This window comes from Zootoca vivipara, chromosome 13 (genome assembly GCF_965207765.1).
Source record: "Zootoca vivipara chromosome 13, rZooViv2.hap1.1, whole genome shotgun sequence".
NCBI lineage: Eukaryota > Metazoa > Chordata > Lepidosauria > Squamata > Lacertidae > Zootoca > Zootoca vivipara.
This window is the reverse complement of record NC_142596.1, coordinates 39150399-39170436: the sequence shown is the minus strand read 5'-3', so window position 1 is coordinate 39170436 and position 20038 is coordinate 39150399. Positions and strand designations below refer to the sequence as shown.

General features: G+C 45.9%; 1 protein-coding gene across 11 annotated transcripts in view; it reads left to right on the top strand.

Moving 5' to 3' along the window:
* Window positions 1-20038, top strand: part of ABCC6 (ATP binding cassette subfamily C member 6) — a 40770-nt gene that overhangs the window by 10375 nt on the left and 10357 nt on the right. For all 11 annotated transcript variants that reach the window (XR_015946768.1, XR_009558578.2, XR_015946767.1 and 8 more), the window contains 16 exons: window positions 1131-1334; window positions 2959-3136; window positions 4859-5020; window positions 6820-6912; window positions 7000-7203; window positions 7292-7438; window positions 8716-8803; window positions 11283-11352; window positions 11766-11892; window positions 12934-13110; window positions 14649-14816; window positions 16627-16807; window positions 16952-17012; window positions 18378-18465; window positions 18766-18973; window positions 19663-19973. Coding sequence is in view for 5 of the 11 variants with exons in the window: in XM_060283012.2 (XP_060138995.2) it covers window positions 1131-1334; window positions 2959-3136; window positions 4859-5020; window positions 6820-6912; window positions 7000-7203; window positions 7292-7438; window positions 8716-8803; window positions 11283-11352; window positions 11766-11892; window positions 12934-13110; window positions 14649-14816; window positions 16627-16807; window positions 16952-17012; window positions 18378-18465; window positions 18766-18973; window positions 19663-19973 (2467 nt within the window). In the remaining 6 variants the exon portion in view is untranslated. The remainder of the gene's footprint in view (window positions 1-1130; window positions 1335-2958; window positions 3137-4858; window positions 5021-6819; window positions 6913-6999; window positions 7204-7291; window positions 7439-8715; window positions 8804-11282; window positions 11353-11765; window positions 11893-12933; window positions 13111-14648; window positions 14817-16626; window positions 16808-16951; window positions 17013-18377; window positions 18466-18765; window positions 18974-19662; window positions 19974-20038) is intronic.

Genomic DNA, 20038 nt, shown 5'->3' with positions numbered 1-20038 from the left:
CAAGTTTTATGGGTTCTTGGGTGTTAGGCAGCAGCTGAAGACATTCAGTTCACATTTTCAAGACAGACTTACCCAATTCACACTTTCCAAAACAATGCATGAACTACAACACAAGCATCCTTTGAAATCTGCACGTCTCTGAACGTTGCACTGCAGTTCTCCAGTAACGTGTAAAAAAAGAAAAAGAAAAAGCACATGCTAGGGTAAATACCATACAGCAATTCATTACATTACGGAAAATTGCTTTGTAAAAATGGACTTATTAGGGGGAAATTATGTACAAATATCTGCCTATAAGGAGAAATCTGTGTTAAAACGCTGGTGGGTTTTTCATGAGCGTTTTAAAAAATAAAAATAATTGCAAATCTGTGTGGAAGTGTGGAGAACTGAACTTAAGGGGGGGGTTAGAAACTGGGAGAAGCCAAAATTAACTAATTTGTCCATTCCTAGCAGCAGCACCCAATATGCTGACCTGCTCACACATTCACTGAAAATGAATGAGAATCGTACCTCTGGGAGAGCAGTACAGTGGTACCTCGCAAAACGAATTTAATTCATTCCGCGAGTCAATTCGTTTTGTGAAAAATTCATCTTGCGAATCACGGTTTCCCATAGGAATGCATTGAAATTTCTTTTTTTTTGCCCATAGGAACACATTAATTAAATTTCAATGCATTCCTATGGGAAACCGCAATTCGCAAGACGAATTTTTCGCAAAATGAATTCGTCTTGCGAGTCACCCATAGAATCGCAAGGCGCATTCGTCTTGCGAGGTACCACTGTAGTTGCTTATGCCCATTGGCAGCTGTAGGGTGAAAGGCAGGGAGTCCAATAGTAGGTGGAACCAGAGCCAATGACAGGAAGAGCCAACGAATTCTAGTTGTGTCCCCATTCTTCCCCCCGCTGAATTCTACACGGACAAAGGAGGAGGAAGCTGGCTGCCATTGCCGCTCCTTGGTTTGGCTGTAGGTAAGGAGGCAGGTAGGTGGGGGCTGGCTGAGGTTGGTGGGGCACTGCCCATTTGCCCAAATGGACCACCCTCTAAAGATGGCTACAAGGATTTGGATAATATGAATTCAGATGCACTGAGTACGTGAAAGGCTAGAGCTCTCTGTTTCCTTGTTGATCAGAACTGCAGACTCCGCGAAATTTAAAAGAGAGTGTGCAAGTAATGAAAATGCCGAGGAAACCAAGATCCTGCTTCAGCCTGAACATAGCAAAAGCAAGCCGCTCCTGAAAGCTTTCTGGGACGTGTTTGGGACCTCTTTTCTTTTGGGGACTCTTGGTTTAGTCCTCGGCGACGTCTTCTTGTTTTTGATCCCGAAGACACTGAGGTACGTGGAGAACTAAAGACTGCTTCCTAAGAAGAGCGTAGCATTTGTGGCTGCCTTCTTCCTCCACTGTCAAAAGCAGTATATGCCTTGGAATACCAGTTGCTGGGAATCGCAAATGGGGAGAGAAGGTTGTTATGGTCAGGTCCCGCTTTGAGGTCTCCCTCCGTGGGCAGCTGGTTGTGAGAACAGTGAGGACTAGACTGGGCTTTTGACATAGCGGGTGGGTTGGTTGGTTGGTTGGTTGGTTGGTTGTAGGTCGCTTTGGGTTGCCCTGGGCGAAATTAAGCAACTAACAATAATAATAATGATGATAGTAATAATAATAATTGATTACTCCCCAGCCACTCTGGGCGGCTTCCAACAGGATAGTAAAAACACAATAAAGTGTCAGACATTAAAAACTTCCCTAAACGGGGCTGCCTTCAGATGTCTTCTAAAAGTCAGATAGTTGTTTATTTCCTTGATATCTGATGGGAGGGCGTTCCACAGGGCGGGCGCCACTACCGAAAAGGCCCTCTGCCTGGTCCCCTGCAACCTCACTTCTTCCAGTGAGGGAACCGCTAGAAGGCCCTCAGAGCTGGACCTCAGTGTCTGGGCAGAATGATGGGGGGTGGAGACGCTCCTTCAGGTATACTGGGTTGAGGCCGTTTATGGCTTTAAAGGTCAGCACCAACACTTCAAATTGTGCAAATTAAATAAATAAATAAACATAAGCAAATCATAATGAAGCAGGGCTTGCTCTTCTGTTCTTAATTTCTGGCATCTCCAGGTTGTTCTTTTTAAGGATCGAGTAGTAGCTGGCATGAAAGACTGGATGTCCTGAAACCCTGGATGTCCAGGGGTGGCCAGCTCTCAAGAGACTGCGATCTACTTTCAGAATTAAAATCTGGCAGTGATCTACCCCAGTTTTTTTTAGTGGTTCAGCTCTTTTGGGAGGAAGAAAGCCCCGTTTTTTTAGGGGTTCAGCTCAAAGTTGTTGAGCTTCTTTTGGGAGAAGGAAAGCCCTTCTTGGGGGGCGGGGTTAAGGTGCAGGCTTTTGGGGGAGGGGAGTTCCTTTTGGGGGGGGAAGTAAGGCAAGGGGAGTCACTCACAAAAACATCGCTATGGATGAAAATAGTCACACAGAGGGAGCTCCGTCTACCCTTCCTGAGTTCAAACAACAATGGAGGGCGGGGCGAGAAGTGGGGCAGGAGTCAGATTTAACGACGCAGAAGATTCTACCAGAACATTGCGGGGATCTACCAGTAGATCGCGATCAACCTGTTGGACATCCCTGGCTAGAGAATACTGGGGTCAGATGTGTGGGAAGGCACCATACTGTAGGTCACTGGGGGAGCATGTACCGGTATGTGCTTTGCCTACAGAATGTTCAATCTCTGGCCACCTTCAGTTAAGAAAAGACCAAGTAGCAGGTGATGGGGAAGGCCTTTGCTGAGATCCTGGAGAGCTGCTGCCAATCAGAGTGAACAACACTGAGCTAGATAGATGGCCTGACAACCAGGCTTTAGTTCAAGTCCATTTTCTGTGTTCTTTATCCTGCCCTGGAGCATTGCTGTGACGGCTCCTCTCTCTGTGGTAGCCCTCATTCCAGATGTGTGGTTGACGATGCTTTCTCCTTTTGTAGTCTCTTCCTAGATTTCATCACTGATCCTGAGGCTCCTTATTGGAAAGGTTATTTCTATGCTACGTTGATGTTCCTCTTAGCCTGTCTTGAGACACTGTTGGAGCAGCAATACATGTATATGTGCCTTGTGCTGGGAGTGAGGCTGAAGACTGCTGTTACAGGCCTTGTTTATCGGAAGGTAAACCCTGCTGTTTGTTGGCTGGTCTCCTTTGTTTTCCGTCCATCTCATTGCTGCTGTGAACTGGATCCAGGAAGACTGATGGGAAAAGCCTGTTTCCACACTGTACATTTGCTGTGAAACAGCCATGTTTTCTTCATGGCCCTTTTATGGACATCTGCATGACATCGTGGTTAAGAATACCCCTCCCAGGTTTCCCCTGTTCATCTTCCATTGCTTTTTCAGCTCTCAGAAAACCAGACCTTTTTAAATGCAGTGGAACAACAGCCCAATTTCTCCATATGTAGAGATAGTCTATTGCACCACTATTCCATAACTTTTCCGGCTGGTTCTGAGCTCCCTCGCTAAGGGCATTGTGCGGTCAGGCGGAATCCCCCAAAGCCCCAGGCAGCCCCCGAGCGGAATGATGACACAAGACCACGTTCTATGGGATTAAAATTGGCCACAACTTTTATTAAGGATTCAGATGTAGGGAGACCTTGGCTCAGGCATTGGGCGTATATCCTTCCCAGCCAGGGATCTGGGTAATTTCAGGGTTATCCAGCATGTGTGGGGGTTGGGCTAGCTCTAGAGAACATATGTTCAAGCAGATAGCCCCCCCCCTCGATCACAGCCGCTGGAGGGGGAGGGCAATGAAAGCCTATTGTGTGTGGTCAATGCCTCCCCCTTAGCCCCATTTACAGGAACCCTGTTACCGCTGCCACAAATGGGGGCGGGGGGACACCGCTCCACGCCCCCCCCGGTTTATGTAGATGACTAAAGGATTCCGCCCAAGGCCTGCATCCGCCAAAGTTGTGACGAATTGCTACGGGAAAGGCGAAACCTGCCAATGCAGGGAAAATTTCTTTCCGGCCCTTCAACAGCAGCCTTGTCCTAGCAGCGCCTGTGTGCGTGTACGCCTGTGGAAGAAAACAACCTGTAATGCAATCATTAATTTTTTGGGAGTGGAGGGTGGGAAAGCTCTGGAGCCGTCGACTGCTTCCCAGGAGTGACTCTGCTTCAGCCGTGTGCAGGTAAGGTTACCTCCTCCTACCTGGCCAATCCCCCCGGCAACGCCTCCCCGAGCTGGATTGGACAGGTAACTGCGTGGGCGGAGTCCACCAGTATCCAGCCTGGGAAGGCAGCGCCGGCCTCCGAACTTCCAGGGCTGCCTTAGGGATCCCAGGGGGCTGCGTGCGACCGCGCAAAATGCGCCTCCCCTTTTATGTGGGGAACGGTCATTGTTACAGAAGGTGGGGCATATGGTTGGCCAGAAATATCCTTCCTATTGAAAAAGGTTCTTTCCTTTCTCCTGCCATTTTGGAGTACACATTGAGAAAATGAGTGTCTGGTCAGAAGACTGTGTTCTAGCCCAGACACTGCATGCTGTGCTCTTTGAGTTGGTCTGCCATAGTAACAGCTTTGCCATTACCTACCTGTGGGTCCTGACCCACTTGTCCGGTGTTTCCCGAACTTGGGTTTCCAGCTGCTTTTGAATTCCAACTCCCACCCCCCCTAGCTAGCAGGACCAGTGGTCATTGCACAAAGGTAAAGTTCACATTCACTACTCTGCCTGCTTTTGTCTCTGGCTGAAAAGGATTCCCCACCTCTGCCTTAGGACAAACAGGTAGAAAGATTTTCATAAAATGAATTCGGAGTCCTTTATCTTGGGATGCTGCTCACTGCCTTTTTCCAAACCTTAGTCAATGTGTGGGCTTGTGGGTTTCATTTTCTCTCTTGTAGATCTTGACCATGTCAGATGCGGCTAAGAAGGCGACGACGGAGGGGGAAATTGTCAACTTGGTCTCTGTTGACGTGCAGAAGCTAACAGATCTCATCACGTATTTTAATGGAACTTGGCTCGCCCCCATCCGGATTATCATCTGCTTCGTCTTCCTTTGGCAGGTAAAAGATTCTCGCCCGCCTCTTAGATCTTTGGCATGTCCTATAGGACTTTAAAAGCCAAGGAGACGAGTTTCGTTGCATACAGGCGCACAAGCCAGAATACCGTACAATAAAAGAGAAACCATTCAGCCCCTCCTAAAAAGGAGCCATCTCATTTTAATTACCCTTTGTGTGAGTGTGTGTAGAGACTAGTGTACTGTACAAAGGGTTTTGATTTGGTTCGGTTGCTCCACCCTCTCTTGCCACTGGCCCCACACACTACTGGGCATGTGGCCCTCAAAAGGTTGTTCAGAAGGGAATGTGGCCCTTGGGGTAGAAAGGGTTCCCCAGCCCTGTTCTAACTGGTCAACAAACCACTTGTTTTTGCAGTCTTGGTTGCTCCAGCCAGTAATGGGCCACTATGCATGGCTGGTGGACATATTGGCTTGGTGAGTCCACAAAATGTACAGGCCTGGCAGAAGGAAGCGGAAGGAAGTCGAGTGGTAGATAATGTGCCTGCGCAAAGCAGTGTTTCTTATACGTATTCTTGTGCCAGAATGCCGATACTGTTTTTAAAATTGTGTTTACCAAATGGACACTATTCACACAAGTCAATTTAATCAGCCATTTATCTCAAGACTGAGCCACCCGGAATTGCAAAGGGGAAAGGACCAGTGGTGAAAGACGTGCCTTCGCTGCTTTGCCGAATTCATGCAAATTCAGCCATGCTCAGCTGACCACTAGATGTCTCTGTTAATACATAAGAAGCAGCGCAAGGAGTTTTCACTAAACAATCAATTGCTAAGTGAAGGCCTTGGATAGGAAATACGTTCTTTGATTCTCCTTTAGTCCAACGCAATTCTTCAAAATGTATGGTTGAAAGGTCAGGTGGATTGAGTAATGTATATGAGTTGTGTGGGTTTTTGGAGGGGAAGGAAACAAGACTCTTAGCATTCATAATGGAGGCATTTGGTAGCATGCAAGTGCAACCTGCAACAAAATGTTGCAGTATTGTCAGCTCCTAGTAGAAATGCTTTTACGTATTCAGGTTTCTAGCCAGCCGTACCTTCCCCCTTGACTCTGTAAACTATAAGGTAAGGATGGGGAACTTGCCGCCCTCCAGATGTCCTTGGACTCCAACTCCCATCAGGCCCTGCTGTCATGGGCAATGGTAAGGGATGATGGGAGTTGGAGTCCTTCGACTTCTGGAGTGCCACAGGGGTGCTCACTCCTGTAAAGGGCTGCAGCAGGACATTTCCTCACCCCCCCTCCTTCCTTTTCCAGTTGATGCTGAACATTCTGTGGCGAGTCAGAATGCTTATTCCTCATTGGGCTGGGGTTGGTTTTTTTGGAGGAGGGTGTTGTTGCCCACTTTAAGCTCCAGGTTTGCACGGAGGGGGGGTCACTGCTGCAATCAGCATGAAAGAGGGGTTTTACAGCTGCTGACTGGAGCGAAAGGAAGTGAGTCAGCTGCTGAGGGTCAGCTCCTTGGGTCACCCTGGAGAAGGCAAGTGAGTGGGAAGAACACCAGGGAAATGTTGCCCTGCATGCTCCAAAGCACAGTATTTAGGAACACTGCTTCCCTGCAAATTCTGCTAACTTTGGTCATGGTCTCTGAATGCAACGTAAGTCTCTGAATGGATCACAAAGTCATTATAGTAACTTTGGTTATTAATATACCCCGACTCTCATATCCTTTCCTGACAACTGAATAAATGTAAGGGTGACGGTGACAGAACATGTAACGGGTGGGTGGGTGTCAAACTATTCCTCCATGTTCCTTTCACTTAATATTGCTTTTGATTTTTGCATCCTATTAGCTCCTCGGGCCATACGCTTTGACGGCTATTGCTGTGTTTTTATTCCTCTTGCCGCTGAACTTTGCAATCAGCAAAAAGAGAAGCCAGTTCCAGGTACGAGTTGCCGTTTGCAAATAGTTAGCAAGCTTTTGGTTCCGCGCTTGAAACCAGATCGGGCTCCGTTATTGTTTTGTTTCTCAGGAGGCTCAGATGAGATATAAGGACAGCCGTGCGAAGCTCACCAGCGCCATTCTCAGAGACATCAGGATCCTGAAACTGCATGGCTGGGAATATAACTTCATGGACAAGGCGCTGGGTGTCCGGACTCAAGAACTTCAAGCTCTGAAGGCATCACAGTTCCTCTTCTCTGTGTCTCTTGTTTCTTTCCACTCATCAACGTTCCTGGTGAGTGGGGTGGGGGTGGTGCTTTTTAGACAGCAGAACAAACTGTTGTATCTTCTTCACCTGCTTCCTTCTTGTTCCTTCTCTGCAGATTGCGTTCATCATGTTCGCAGTCTACACGCTGGCAGATGAGGGAAACACCCTGGATGTGCAGAAAGCCTTTGTGTCTCTGACCCTGATCAACATTCTCAACAGGGCTCATTCTTTCCTCCCCTTCTCCATCAATGCTGTTGTGCAGGTGAGCCCCAGAAGTCGACTTTCAGTTTGCATGAGTGTAACAAGGAGGTGCTGTAGCTCCCATTCTTTGTGATCTGAGCTAACTTCTTAGAATGTAAGAGGAGTCCTGCTGGATCAGGCCAGAGCCTATCTAGTCCGGCATCCTGTTCTCACAGTGGACAACCAGACGCCTGTCATGGAATTCTACTCCGTATTGATCCACAGTAGATTCCAATGTATAGTTAGCAGAGTAAAAACATAAACACGTTGCAGGATTCCCAAAAAAATAGACCAGAGGCAATTATATTTCATCCAGCAGAGCTTTACTGCTACTGAAGGTGAATGAGCATAATGGTCACAAATCCAATACATTCAGGATTGGCACTGTCCATAAGAAATCCAGTTCCAACAGACTTACCGTAAACTTATGGTAACTTATAAGAAGTCTAAACCTTAACACTATAGCACAGTGATGGCCAAACTTGGCCCCCCAGATGTTTTGGGACTACAACTCCCATCATTCCTAGCTAACAGGACCAGTGGTCAGGGATGATGGGAATTGTAATCCCAAAACAGCTGGAGGGCTAGGTTTGGCCATCACTGCTATAGCATCACTGCTATGTCCAGAACACCAGACCAGAAGGAAAAGAGATAGAAAGTGAAAGTGAAACCCAGGCTCCTTCTGGCCCTACTTTTATAATCAGCATGACCTTGACAGAAAGAGATGAGAACCAGTTTAAGCCAGCTGTACTCAGCTTCTCTGAAGGAATAACCAGAACATCATGCTCGTTTGTTTCACACAGAGAAGCTCCCAGAACCCTCTTGAATTAATTAGAATAGGAAAGATCTCTACACATCGGATCAATACTTTCTGCACTAAGAAATGCAAACTGACAATGCCCAGCGCGATGTGTGGACAGTAGCACTTTCTTCAACTTGTGATTCCCAGAAACTGGTACAGTCGTACCTCCGTTTACGACCACAATTCGTTCCGGGGAGCCAGTCGCTCCCCAAGCAGGTCGTAAATGGAGAGGCGCTTCTGCCAATAGCTCAAAGTGTCAATAGCTTCTGCGCATGCATGCGCTGCGCAGAGAGCTTCTGCACATGCGCGCGTCGCGGAACCCAGATGTAAACACTTCCGGGTCTGCGGCGGTCGCAAACCGATCGGTCGGAAACCGCAGCGGTCGCAAACCGAGGTATGACTGTTTTCAGAGCAATTCGACACAGTGGTGGTGGAACAGAGCCGCCATGATTCAGCTGTGTGTGTTACACCATGGTTATGTGTGTCCTTTGTTCCAGGCAAAAGTTTCCTTGAACCGTTTAGCTGCCTTTCTTTGCCTTGAGGAGTTGGATCAAACGGAAACGGGCTCCGGTTCTTTGGACTGCAGTAAGTATCAGCTTATGGGTGGTTTCCTTTTGAGCATAGGAAGCTGCCCTATACTGAGTCAGGCCATTGGACCATCTAGCTCAGCATTCCTGTCACTGGCTGGCAGCAGCTCTCTAGGATTTCAGGCAGGGAGCCTCTCCTAGCCCTACCTGGGGATACCAAGGGTTGAACCCAGGCAGAACCTTCTGAGCTCCTATGTCCTATGTGCCGAACCCTCACATTTTTATCCTCACATTAGTGGCATGCTGTTATGCAGCAGGATAGGGTGAGCCATCTCTGCTGGCTAGAGATCTGGGGGAGCAATGTGATTCAGTACACATCAGAAAGCAAATCTACCTACCGGTAATTCACAGTTTCTGAAGCAATACACAAATGAAAATACAGCCATCTTTCAAAAATCAGATTTCCCTGAAGTCCACAATACAGTATGGCATACAAAAATGTACACAGTGTGGTAAAGTATGCATAAAAATGCATATGTTGGTGGAAATAACGTACAAAATGCAAAATATTGGGGGAAATAGAAATATTACTATTATAATATTTTTATTTATCTACATCCTGCCTTTCTCCCAGGAGCTGAATTCATATAAGGGGAAATGTGCTTTGCAAAAAAAAATGTATTAGGCAAAATTGTATATAAAATGTGTACATTAGGAGAAATTCACACTAAAATTCTGAGGAATTTCCACGAGGACTTTATTTTAAAAATTACACATTGAAAAATTACACATGTCCAGAAGAGGGCAACCAAAATGGTCAAAGGCCTGGAAACAATGCCTTATGAGGAACGGCTTAGGGAGCTGAGTATGTTTAGCCTGGAGAAGAGAAGGTTAAGGGGTGATATGATAGCCATGTTCAAATATATAAAAGGATGTCATATAGAGGAGGGAGAAAGGTTGTTTTCTGCTGCTCCAGAGAAGCGGACACGGAGCAATGGATTCAAGCTACAAGAAAGAAGATTCCACCTAAACATTAGGAAGAACTTCCTGACAGTAAGAGCTGTTCGGCAGTGGAATTTGCTACCAAGGAGTGTGGTGGAGTCTCCTTCTTTGGAGGTCTTTAAGCAGAGGCTTGACAGGCATATGTCAAGAATGCTTTGGTGGTGTTTCCTGCTTGGCAGGGGGTTGGACTGGATGGCCCTTGTGGTCTCTTCCAACTCTATGATTCTATGAATTGTGGAATTGTGGAGGAATGAAAATTAAGATTGGAAAAATGAGAAATTGATGTATTTTTCCATCGCTAGCCAGACCTGAGCCGGAATGTCTCAGAAGGCATTTATCTGATAAAATGTGTAGTGAGTAAATAAGGTAGTGTAGGGATCCATACTCAGTCCTATGGCCACATTCCCTCCTGGGCGACCTTTTGAGGGCCACATGCCAGGGGTGAGCAGGGCCAGAGGAAAAATTGGGCAGAGCAACAGAAGTACCTTTTATACCTTTTGTACATGTACCTTTTACCTTTTGAAGAGCCTGGCAGATCAGCCAACGGCCTGTCTAGTCCAGCCTCCTGTTCTCACAGTGGCCAACCTGGTGCCCACGGGAAGCCCACAAGCAGGACCCGAGCACAAGGGCTCCAGCAACTGGCCCTCAGAAGCATTGCTGCCTCTCAACTGCGATGGCAGAGCTGCAGGAGGCTAGTTTTAGCACATTCTCACACACTCTCTGTCCTCCACCCAGGCAAGCAAAAGCCATTACCAGACTTCTGTACACCTTCCAGCCAGGGAGGAACATTCAGACAAGGTGTGAAACAGGGTCAACTGAGGGGTGTGGCCTGTAGAGAGAGGGTGTGGCCTATAGAGAGTGCCAGGGGCCAGATAGAGAGGCACAGACGGCCACATTTGAGGCCCCCTGAAGTTCCCCATCCATAAAATAAGGGGGAAACCGGATGTGTTTTGTTTATGATCTGGAAAGGCAAAATTCGTTTTCCTTTAATGCGCTCGACTTTATATATTGTATCTGAGGTTAGCATATGTTCCCATTATAACAACCTCATTTATATAGCAAGCGATATAGATATAGAAAGCCGCCAGTTGTGCCAAGACACTAATAATAATAATAATAATAATAATAATAATAATAATAATAATAATAATATAGTCATACCTTTGTTTAAGTACGCTTTGGTTTGAGTACTTTCAGTTTAAGTACTCTGCAGACCCGTCTGGAATGGATTAATCCCCTTTCCATTACTTTCAATGGGAAAGTTTGCTTCAGGTTAAGTACGCTTCAGATTAAGTACAGACTTCCGGAACCAATTGTGTACTTAAACCAAGGTACCACTGTAATAATAAACTTTTATATATACCCCGCCCTCCCTAGTCAGAACCAGGCCCAGGGTGGCTGACATCAATAAAATTACAATAAGACATAAAAGAAAGAAAAACAATTGATTAAAATGCGGGTTAAAATACAATTTAAATTTATTTATTTATTTTTAAAAAGCATATAATAAGTGCTCCTCTGCCTTTCTTCCTCAGTGCAGGATTGTGTTATGGTAAGGCAAGGGACCTTCAGCTGGTCCAGAGAGAGCCCTCCCTGCCTTAAAAGGTAAATGGCCACGAGAAAATTGGGTCTTTTCTTCTAAAGATGAGCTCTTTTCCTGATTTTATCTTGATTATGGATTGGGCTGGTGGACGGTCCACAAAAGCAAATGAACTGAGCTGTTGGGGTTTCTTAATCCTTCCAATAAACTGGCTGTGATTATTATCCGCTGCGGTTCCTGCATTGCAGGGGGTTGGTCTAGATGACCGTTGGGGGTATCTTCCAACTCTCCGATTCTATAATTCTGTACAATAGCAACACCTTGAAGAGCACACACCGCCTCTGCCAACCCCTCTTGGCTAGCTGACTTACTAACAACAGAATTAACTCTTTAAATTGCACACCAGATTATCTCTGCTGTTGCACTTCCAACAGCATGTGCCAGACACTCACTGGAGTATATGTTGCCATCCATGCAGGATTAATTTAGCAATACCTCGGGGCAGTCTGTGTGCTGTGGTTGGCCAGGTCGGAGCGGGAAAATCCTCACTACTCTCAGCATTGCTTGGAGAGCTTCACAAAAGAGAAGGCACTCTGGCTATGAAGGTAAAAGCTTCACTTGGGGAAAAAAAATTTAAAAAATGAAAGGCACAAATACAGGATGGGTGACACCTGGCTTGAGAGCAGTACATGTGAAAAGGATCTAGGAGTCTTGGTAGACCACAAACTTGACATGAGTCAACAGTGTGATGCAGCAGCTAAAAAAGCCAATGCAATTCTGGACTGCTTCAATAGGAGTATAGCATCTAGATCAAGGGAAGTAATAGTACCATTGTATTCCGCTCTGGTCAGACCTCACCTGGAGTACTGTGTCCAGTTCTGGGCACCACAGTTCAAGAAGGATACTGACAAGCTGGAACGTGTCCAGAGGAGGGCAACCAAAATGGTCAAAGGCCTGGAAACAATGCTTTATGAGGAACGGCTTAGGGAACTGGGTATGTTTAGCTTGGAGAAGAGAAAGTTAAGGGTTGATATGATAGCCATGTTCAAATATATAAAAGGATGTCATATAGAAGAGGGTGAAAGGTTGTTTTCTGCTGCTCCAGAGAAGCGGACACGGAGCAATGGATTCAAACTGCAAGAAAGAAGATTCCACCTAAACATTAGGAAGAACTTCCTGACAGTAAGAGCTGTTCGATAGTGGAACTTGCTGCCAAGGAGTGTGGTGGAGTCTCCTTCTTTGGAGGTCTTTAAGCGGAGGCTTGACAGCCATCTATCAGGAATGCTTTGATGGTGTTTCCTGCTTGGCAGGGGGTTGGACTGGATGGCCCTTGTGGTCTCTTCCAACTCTATGATTCTATGATTCTCCCCCCCCCCCCTATTCTAAGCAAGCTTTTAGTTTTAGGTCACATCCACACCGTGCATTTAAAACACCTGGCTTCCCCCAAATAATCCTGGGAACTGTAGTTGACCCCTCGCAGAGCGACAGTCCCCAGAACCTTTAGATTACAGTTCCTTTGGGCTTTAAATGTATTGTGTGTATGAGACCAGAGTCTAGTGTATATATAGTTGCTGCTTTCTGAGCTACATCCTTTCTTACCCTCGTTTTTTGAAAGCTGGTGATCATCTCTTAATTCAATTTCACAGGGCACAGTAGCGTTTGTTCCCCAGAAACCCTGGATACAAAATATGTCAGTGGAAGACAATATCATATTTGGACAGAAGATGGATAGGAAGTGGTACAACAGAGTGGTCAAAGCCTGTGCGCTGGAGCCGGACCTGGAGAGCTTCCCTGCTGGAAGTCGGACAGAAATCGGAGAGAAGGTTCTTGGTTCATTATTTGTCTGACCAAGAGCTAATTTTGAAAAATGATGATAATACCTGATTGTTTGGGATGTTCTACAGGTGCTTTTGTGCCCGCCTCCAAATGGGACTCATTTTTGTATTTTATAGTCCTATTGTGGTGTGTCTACCATTTTGATTTTTACTCTGTGCAATGCTGTTGTCAGGATGCTGTCAGCAGCTCCCGGCTGGTTGCCCAGGAAAGTATATAAAGACAAGGAAAAGTTCCTTACAGTCCTTTTTTTAAAATTTCAGTCTTTACAGAGAAAGGCTATAGAACCCAGCCTCTTGGATAATGGCGTTGTCCCAAGTGAATCTCCACACACCCCTGTCTCTCCCACTTCCTCATTTGTCTCTTCTATGGGTGCTGCTATATGCCCTCTGTCTTTGAACTCTTTGCTCTCCTACTTTTAAGGCTCGCCAGGTTCTGGGAGATGGAGGGTCTGGGGTGCTTTCTAATGATAACGTGTCAGCCAGGTGCTGTTCCGGCTCTCCCATGATTTCCCAACTTTCACCCTCATCTGCCTCTGAGCCGCAACGTCCCTCAAACCCCTGCTGTAAATCTATACTGTCTTCCTCTTCCTCCTCCCTGGAAGGGTCAGGATGGGGAGGCAGTCTCCACCAATCCTCCTCTGCCCAGTCCCTGACAGCTGTGGGTTTATCTTTGACAAAGAGAAAGTGGGGTGCAGGTTGTGACAATATTTGCAGGAGCATAGAAGTGTATCCAGCTAAGCTCTCCTTGGACCCATTAAAATGAAAGGACCTGAGTTAGGCATGCCCGCTAACTTCAGTGGGTCTACTCTGAGTCGGACTAGCAATGGATATAACCCATAGGAATTTGCATTATATTGAACCAGACCATTGGTTTGTCTTGCTCAGTGTTGTTTATGCCAGGAGTAAACAAAAGATGGATCAGGATTTAATTTAAGGTAGGCGCTGCAAGTAGTTGTGGGGGAAGAAATTGAGCTTGGCTCGCATTTTATTGTAAACCTATTTGTTTCGTACTTCCCAAAATAGTATGTGAGCCAAAAATGCAGCTGTTCTTCAAAATCCTCACTTCTCCAAATTCTGGGTTGCAGATCTCCAGCCAAAGCACATATTGATGGAGATGCTTGGGATCTGTCTTGTCTCTAAGTAGAACTGGGAATGTCCCCATCTGAAACCTTGGAGGGCCACTGCCAGTCATTGCAGACAAAATACTGAACTAGATGGACTGATAGTCTGGCTCTTTGTAAGGCAGCTTCTTATATAAAGCTGATGTTTGGATGGCCTGACCTTGCATAGGATGGATGTGTAAGGGCTGAGTTTCCTGAACCCAGAAGACTTTTCAGCACAATGCTTAAGTGAGTTTCTAGCCAATCTGGGGTTTTGCAGATGCAGGAAACTCAATTTCAGCCTCACTTATGAAAAGCCCTTTTCAGGAACTCTGTGATAAGGGATGTGTGTATGTGTTGTGGATATTTTGTGTGTATGTGATAAGGGATGTGTGTATGTGTTGTGGATATTTTGTGTTGCAACAGGGCATAAACATTTCTGGAGGACAGAAGCAGAGGCTCAGTCTGGCTCGGGCTGTTTACAAGAAGGCTTCCATTTATCTTCTGGACGACCCCCTTTCGGCTGTGGATTCTCAGGTTGGCCAGCACATTTTTGAGCAGGTCATTGGACCAAACGGCTTATTAAAAAACAAGGTACTAATTGCTCCCTCTCTCTTTAAGCCCTTTATGGGTGCCTTTTCTTTCGTGACTTTAAAGGATCCAATATGTAGTCCTAAAATAATCCAGCTGAACATAAGGCCAGAGTTTCAAAAGAGGAACACAGCCATTTGGTGCTAAAATGATGAAGAAGGAGCAAAGTTAAACTAGAATCCGCTGTTTAACAGTGCTTGAAACTGGGCATAGATTAGAAGATGTACACACAGATAACGCAAACTGATGCATGCCTAATAGTGTTTCTGAATGGTGCACATGAATTTTAATCTTAAGAATTGTTTTGCTAGATCAAACCAAGAGTCCATCTCATCTAGCATTTTGGCTCCCAACAGCCACCAGTTACTACAGTTCCCATCATCCTTGATCACTGGCCATGTTGGTTGGGACTGATGGGAGCTGGAGTCCAAAATGTCTGGAGGACAGCAGTTTGGGGAATTCTCCCTTCTTCCCTCTAGTTGGCACTTGACAAAGACAGAGGCCTTTTCAGTGGTGGCTCCCTGTTTGGGGAATGCTCTCCTTGGGGAAGCACACCGGATGCCATCATTGTTTGTTTTTAGGTGCTAGACTTTTGATCTTTAATTGGGAGGGCAGTTAGATATGCCAGTGGGCTTAGTGGTGCTCATCATTAAGTGGGATGTGTAGGATTCGTTCTCTCTCTTTCTACACACACACACACACACACACACACACACACACTCAGAGCAACCCATTGAAATAAATGAACATGACTAAGTTAGGTCCATTATTTTCAGTGGATCTTCTCCAAGTAAAACTAAGTTGAATACCACCCACCCCACCCAGGTCTTGTTTTATTGTTGTTTTAATATTTGGTTTCATTGTTTCTCATTTGATGACGTAAGTTGCTTTGAGACACTTTGCTGTAAAAGATGACAAATAAAATCGATAAGTATTATTATTATCGTTGAGATGCACAAAAAGGTAAATAAGATGATGAGCTGTGGAGTGATGGGGAACATTAACCATTTGTGAACTTACCCTGCTCTGTTACTGTTGGCTAGCAGCAGTTGCCTCAACTTATACCCAATGTGGGACCTTGCTAACTTTGCAGGCTGAAGGAGGAGTTTCTCTTCGAAACTGGAATCACCTTGCTCCAGTCCTGTTTGTTACAGCTGCTCCTTGCATCAGAGATAATGAAAACATATAATTTATTGTAATACAGTGCCCTGCAAGACGAATTTTTCCCAAGACGAATGTGTCTTGTGATCTGATGGTGACTCGCAAGACGAATTCGTTTTGCGAAAAAATTGTCTTGCGAATAATGGTTTCCCATAGGAATGCATTGAAATTTAATTAATGCGTTCCTATGGGCAAAAAAAGAAATTTCAATGCATTCCTATGGGAAACCGCGATTCGCAAGACGAATTTTTCGCAAAACGAATTGACTCGCGGAACGAATTAAATTCGTCTTGTGAGGCACCACTGTATTGTACTTATTTTGATGATTCTGGAGTACCACTTATATGCACTGCATGTCTTGTACATTGTGATGAATGCATTTGTTGTATTTTGCTTGCCATATCCACCTCTGAGTAATATCCGCCTGTATTTGCGTTGCGATAAATAGGGCAATGCCACCTTTTGGTCTACATGCCATATATTGTGACTTTGTATGTTGGCCTGAACCCGTTTTTTTTTTTCTATTTGTGTCTGTTACTATTGTCAGGACAGGAAGATGTAATATCTGGCAGCAGGAAATCTATTTGTACGGTAGAGTGGAATCAAAGAGAACAGACACCACAGAGTGATGGTTTGTTTCTTCTCATTCCAGACTCGTGTTCTAGTGACCAACACAATCCATATTTTGCCCAAAGTGGATAACATCATTCTTGTAATGAATGGAACGATCTTTGAAAAAGGTTCTTACCATGAACTTGTGCAGAGACAATGGGCTTTTGCAGACTTCTTGAGGTCACACGACACAGATGAGAAAGAGGACCAGGATTTACAAGGTACTGCAAGTCACAACGGGGCATCAGTAAAGAATCGGCCCCTGAAGTGTTTTTTTAATTTCAGGCATTTCCCATGTTATTATTTGGGCTATAGCAAAATCTGTCACACACATGCAGAAATCCTGAAACTTCTTAATTGCACAGGTACAGGAAGTATTGAAATTGTCAGCAAAGGACACATGACCTGCCACAGAAAACTTGGAGGGTAAGTGTCAGGGGGACTCCCTACAGGGAGCCTCCCCTCATCATCCTGACCAGCACTTCGCCCAGTGAGAGCGGTAGCAGCGGGTCAGTAGGCAGTGGAATGGAGGAGGGAAGGCTCAGCGAGGCATCAGAGCCCTTGCACCACTCCAGCCAACAAGTGGAGGAGGGAAGGCTCAGCGATGTAGCAGAGCCCCGGCAGTGCCCTAGCCAACAAGTAGAAGAGGGAACACAGCCTCTTCCAGCGCCCGAATTGAGGCGCACGCCCAAACGCAGGGTTAGAGGGTGGCATTTCGGGGTGTCCATGCTTTTATGCTGGCCCAGAAGCAGAAGGGCGCCATTGCCGGATTCTGCGAGTGACTAGGAGGTCATGTTTTCTGTTATCTCTGCACTGTAAATAGTATGCACAATAAAACCCTTAAAGACAGAGTGGACTGGGGCGTCTTTACTTGGGAGTAGCCGCAACAATCCCCTGACAGTAAATAATTGAGATAGTAAGTTATAGAAACTGCAAACCACGCTTATCTGTGAGTAAGCTCCACTCAATCAAATGGGACTTACTTCTGTGTAACCATAGTTAGGACTGCAACCACACGTCACAACCACACATACATCGAACACATCCTTGTATCACTTAAACAGCCATGGCTTCCTACAAAGAGTCCTGGAAACTGTGTTTGTTAAGGCTGCTGTCCTCACAGAGCTGCAGTTCCCAGCACCCTTAATAGACTATGGTTCCCAGGATTCTCCATGTTTTAAGTGTGTGGTGTTGATGTGACCTCAGCCATGAATGTGAGGTGATATCCGAAAGCTCTTTAAAGCTCAACAAGAGCCCTTTCACTTATCTTAAGTATATTTTCACTCTGATGGTGCAGAAGAGGATCCATGCTATTTTTTAAAGGGAGAAAATACCGTCTGGGAAGTAGGGATCTTGGAGAATTCTGACAAGAATGGATAAAGGAATAGAAATTGCCAGTGTTCACTTATTTGTCCTGTATACAGGATGGAAATCAGTCTAGCAAATATGGTTGTTGTTGTTGCTGCTCTTAGTCTGCAAAGGTTATGTCAGCGATGACATTTATCCCCGTTAGCATTCCTTTTAATTGAAATGAATGGGGTGGGATAGCACAATGGCAATGAATTTTGCCGCAGTGGGCAGTGAGATGAATAATGCAGAAGGCAAACTGCAGTGGAAAGGAAACAGGGCTGCATAGCTGATATTCTGTCAGTGTAGCTGGAGCTTCCACCAAACCCTATGGACGCTTAGCCAGTGGAATTTGAGAATAGGATTGTGCCCCAAGTAAAGCTTTTTGGACTGTGATAACCCAGTACATGAAATCAATCCATCTTGCTGCTTCTTTCTATCAAGGTCTTACAAGTCTTCGGAAAAGAGAGGTTGCAAGACAACAGATGGAGCAGAATTCACGACAGAAGGCGAGAAACAGCAAACTGGGAGGGTAATTTGAAATGACTTAGTTGTGTATAATAACACAGTTTTCCATCACAACTCCCTGGGAAGAGGGATTGATTGTTAGGCCACTCTGAGAAACATAGCTCTGGGTGGGGAAAGGTGGGGGTCTCCTCTCAGCACCCTTAACAAACTACAACTCCCAGGATTCTTTGGGAGAAGCCATAGCTGTTTGAAGTGGCATCGTAGTTTTTTTTAAAATGTGTGGTGTGGATGTGTCCATAAAAGGCAGCTTCCTGTCTTCCTAGCTTAGCCAACCTGAGCTTTTTTATCCCCTTCGTCTCTCTAGGCAAAGACTTCAGTCTACCTGACCTACCTGAGAGTGGCGGGGTCTTTCCTCTGGGCTTACATTCTGCTTTTGTTTATCTGCCAACAAGCTGCATCCTTTTGCCAAGGTTACTGGCTCAGCCTGTGGGCCAACGACCCCATTTACAATGGAACGCAGCAGCATACCGAGCTCCGAATCAGCGTTTACTTTTTCCTTGGATTCGCCCAAGGTTTGTTCAGCCCTGCAGTCTCCCCAGGTCCTTTCTGCAAATTCCTTGAGACTTCTCTACTCAGCCCCTGAGACTTTTCCCAGGTCATTTCCCCCTCTGTCTCTGGTTATCAATGTCTCTGGTGTAATTTGATTGTTTTCTTTCATAGTGTTTTGCTTTAATCTGCTATTGTGAGCTAACTAGGAAGGCTCTCGTTATCTTATCTATCTAGTTAACCAGTCCAGGCCACCTTAATATTGATAATAAAAGAAAGTATCTCTCATCTATTATTATCATTTTATTTATCCCCTTTGTATACTGCCTTTTCTTCCAAGGAGCTCAAGGTGGTGTGTGTGGTTTTCACTGTCTCATAGAATCATAGGAGAGCTGGAAGGAGCCACAAGGATCATCTAATCCAAACCCCTGCAGTGCAGGAATCTCTCACCCAATGTGGGGCTTGAACCCATGGCCCTGGGCTTGAGAGTCTCATGCTCTACCAACTGAGCTATCCCCCAGGGGTAAAACACATTACCTCCCTCTCTCATACAGCCCTATTTCACCTTCACAACAACCCTGGGAGGTAGGTTGGGCTGAGAGACAACAACTGGCCCAAGGTCACCCCATTGAGCTACATAGCTGAGCAGGGATTTGTACCCTGGCCTCCCTGACACTCTTAACTATTACGCCACACTGACTCTCTTGCACTGCAGCCATTGGGAAGTTTGGATCGATAGCCTCCGTCTTCTTGGCTGGGACCGTGGCCTCCCACGAGCTCTTCCGGAGGCTCCTACACGATGTCCTCCGGTTGCCGATGTCATTCTTTGAACGGACGCCTAGCGGCGACCTGCTCAACCGCTTCTCCAAAGAAATGGACGCCATTGATTCCATCATCCCAGACAAGCTGAAGTCCTTGCTGGGGTTCCTGTTCATTCTGCTAGAGATCTACGTGGTTATTGTCATGGCCACTCCAATAGCTGTGGTGGCTATCGTCCCCCTGACAGCCTTGTATGCTGTGTTCCAGGTATGTATTAGCTCCCTCTGCCATGTTTTTGGGCCAGTTCATTGTTGTAATTAGAGGTGAATGTG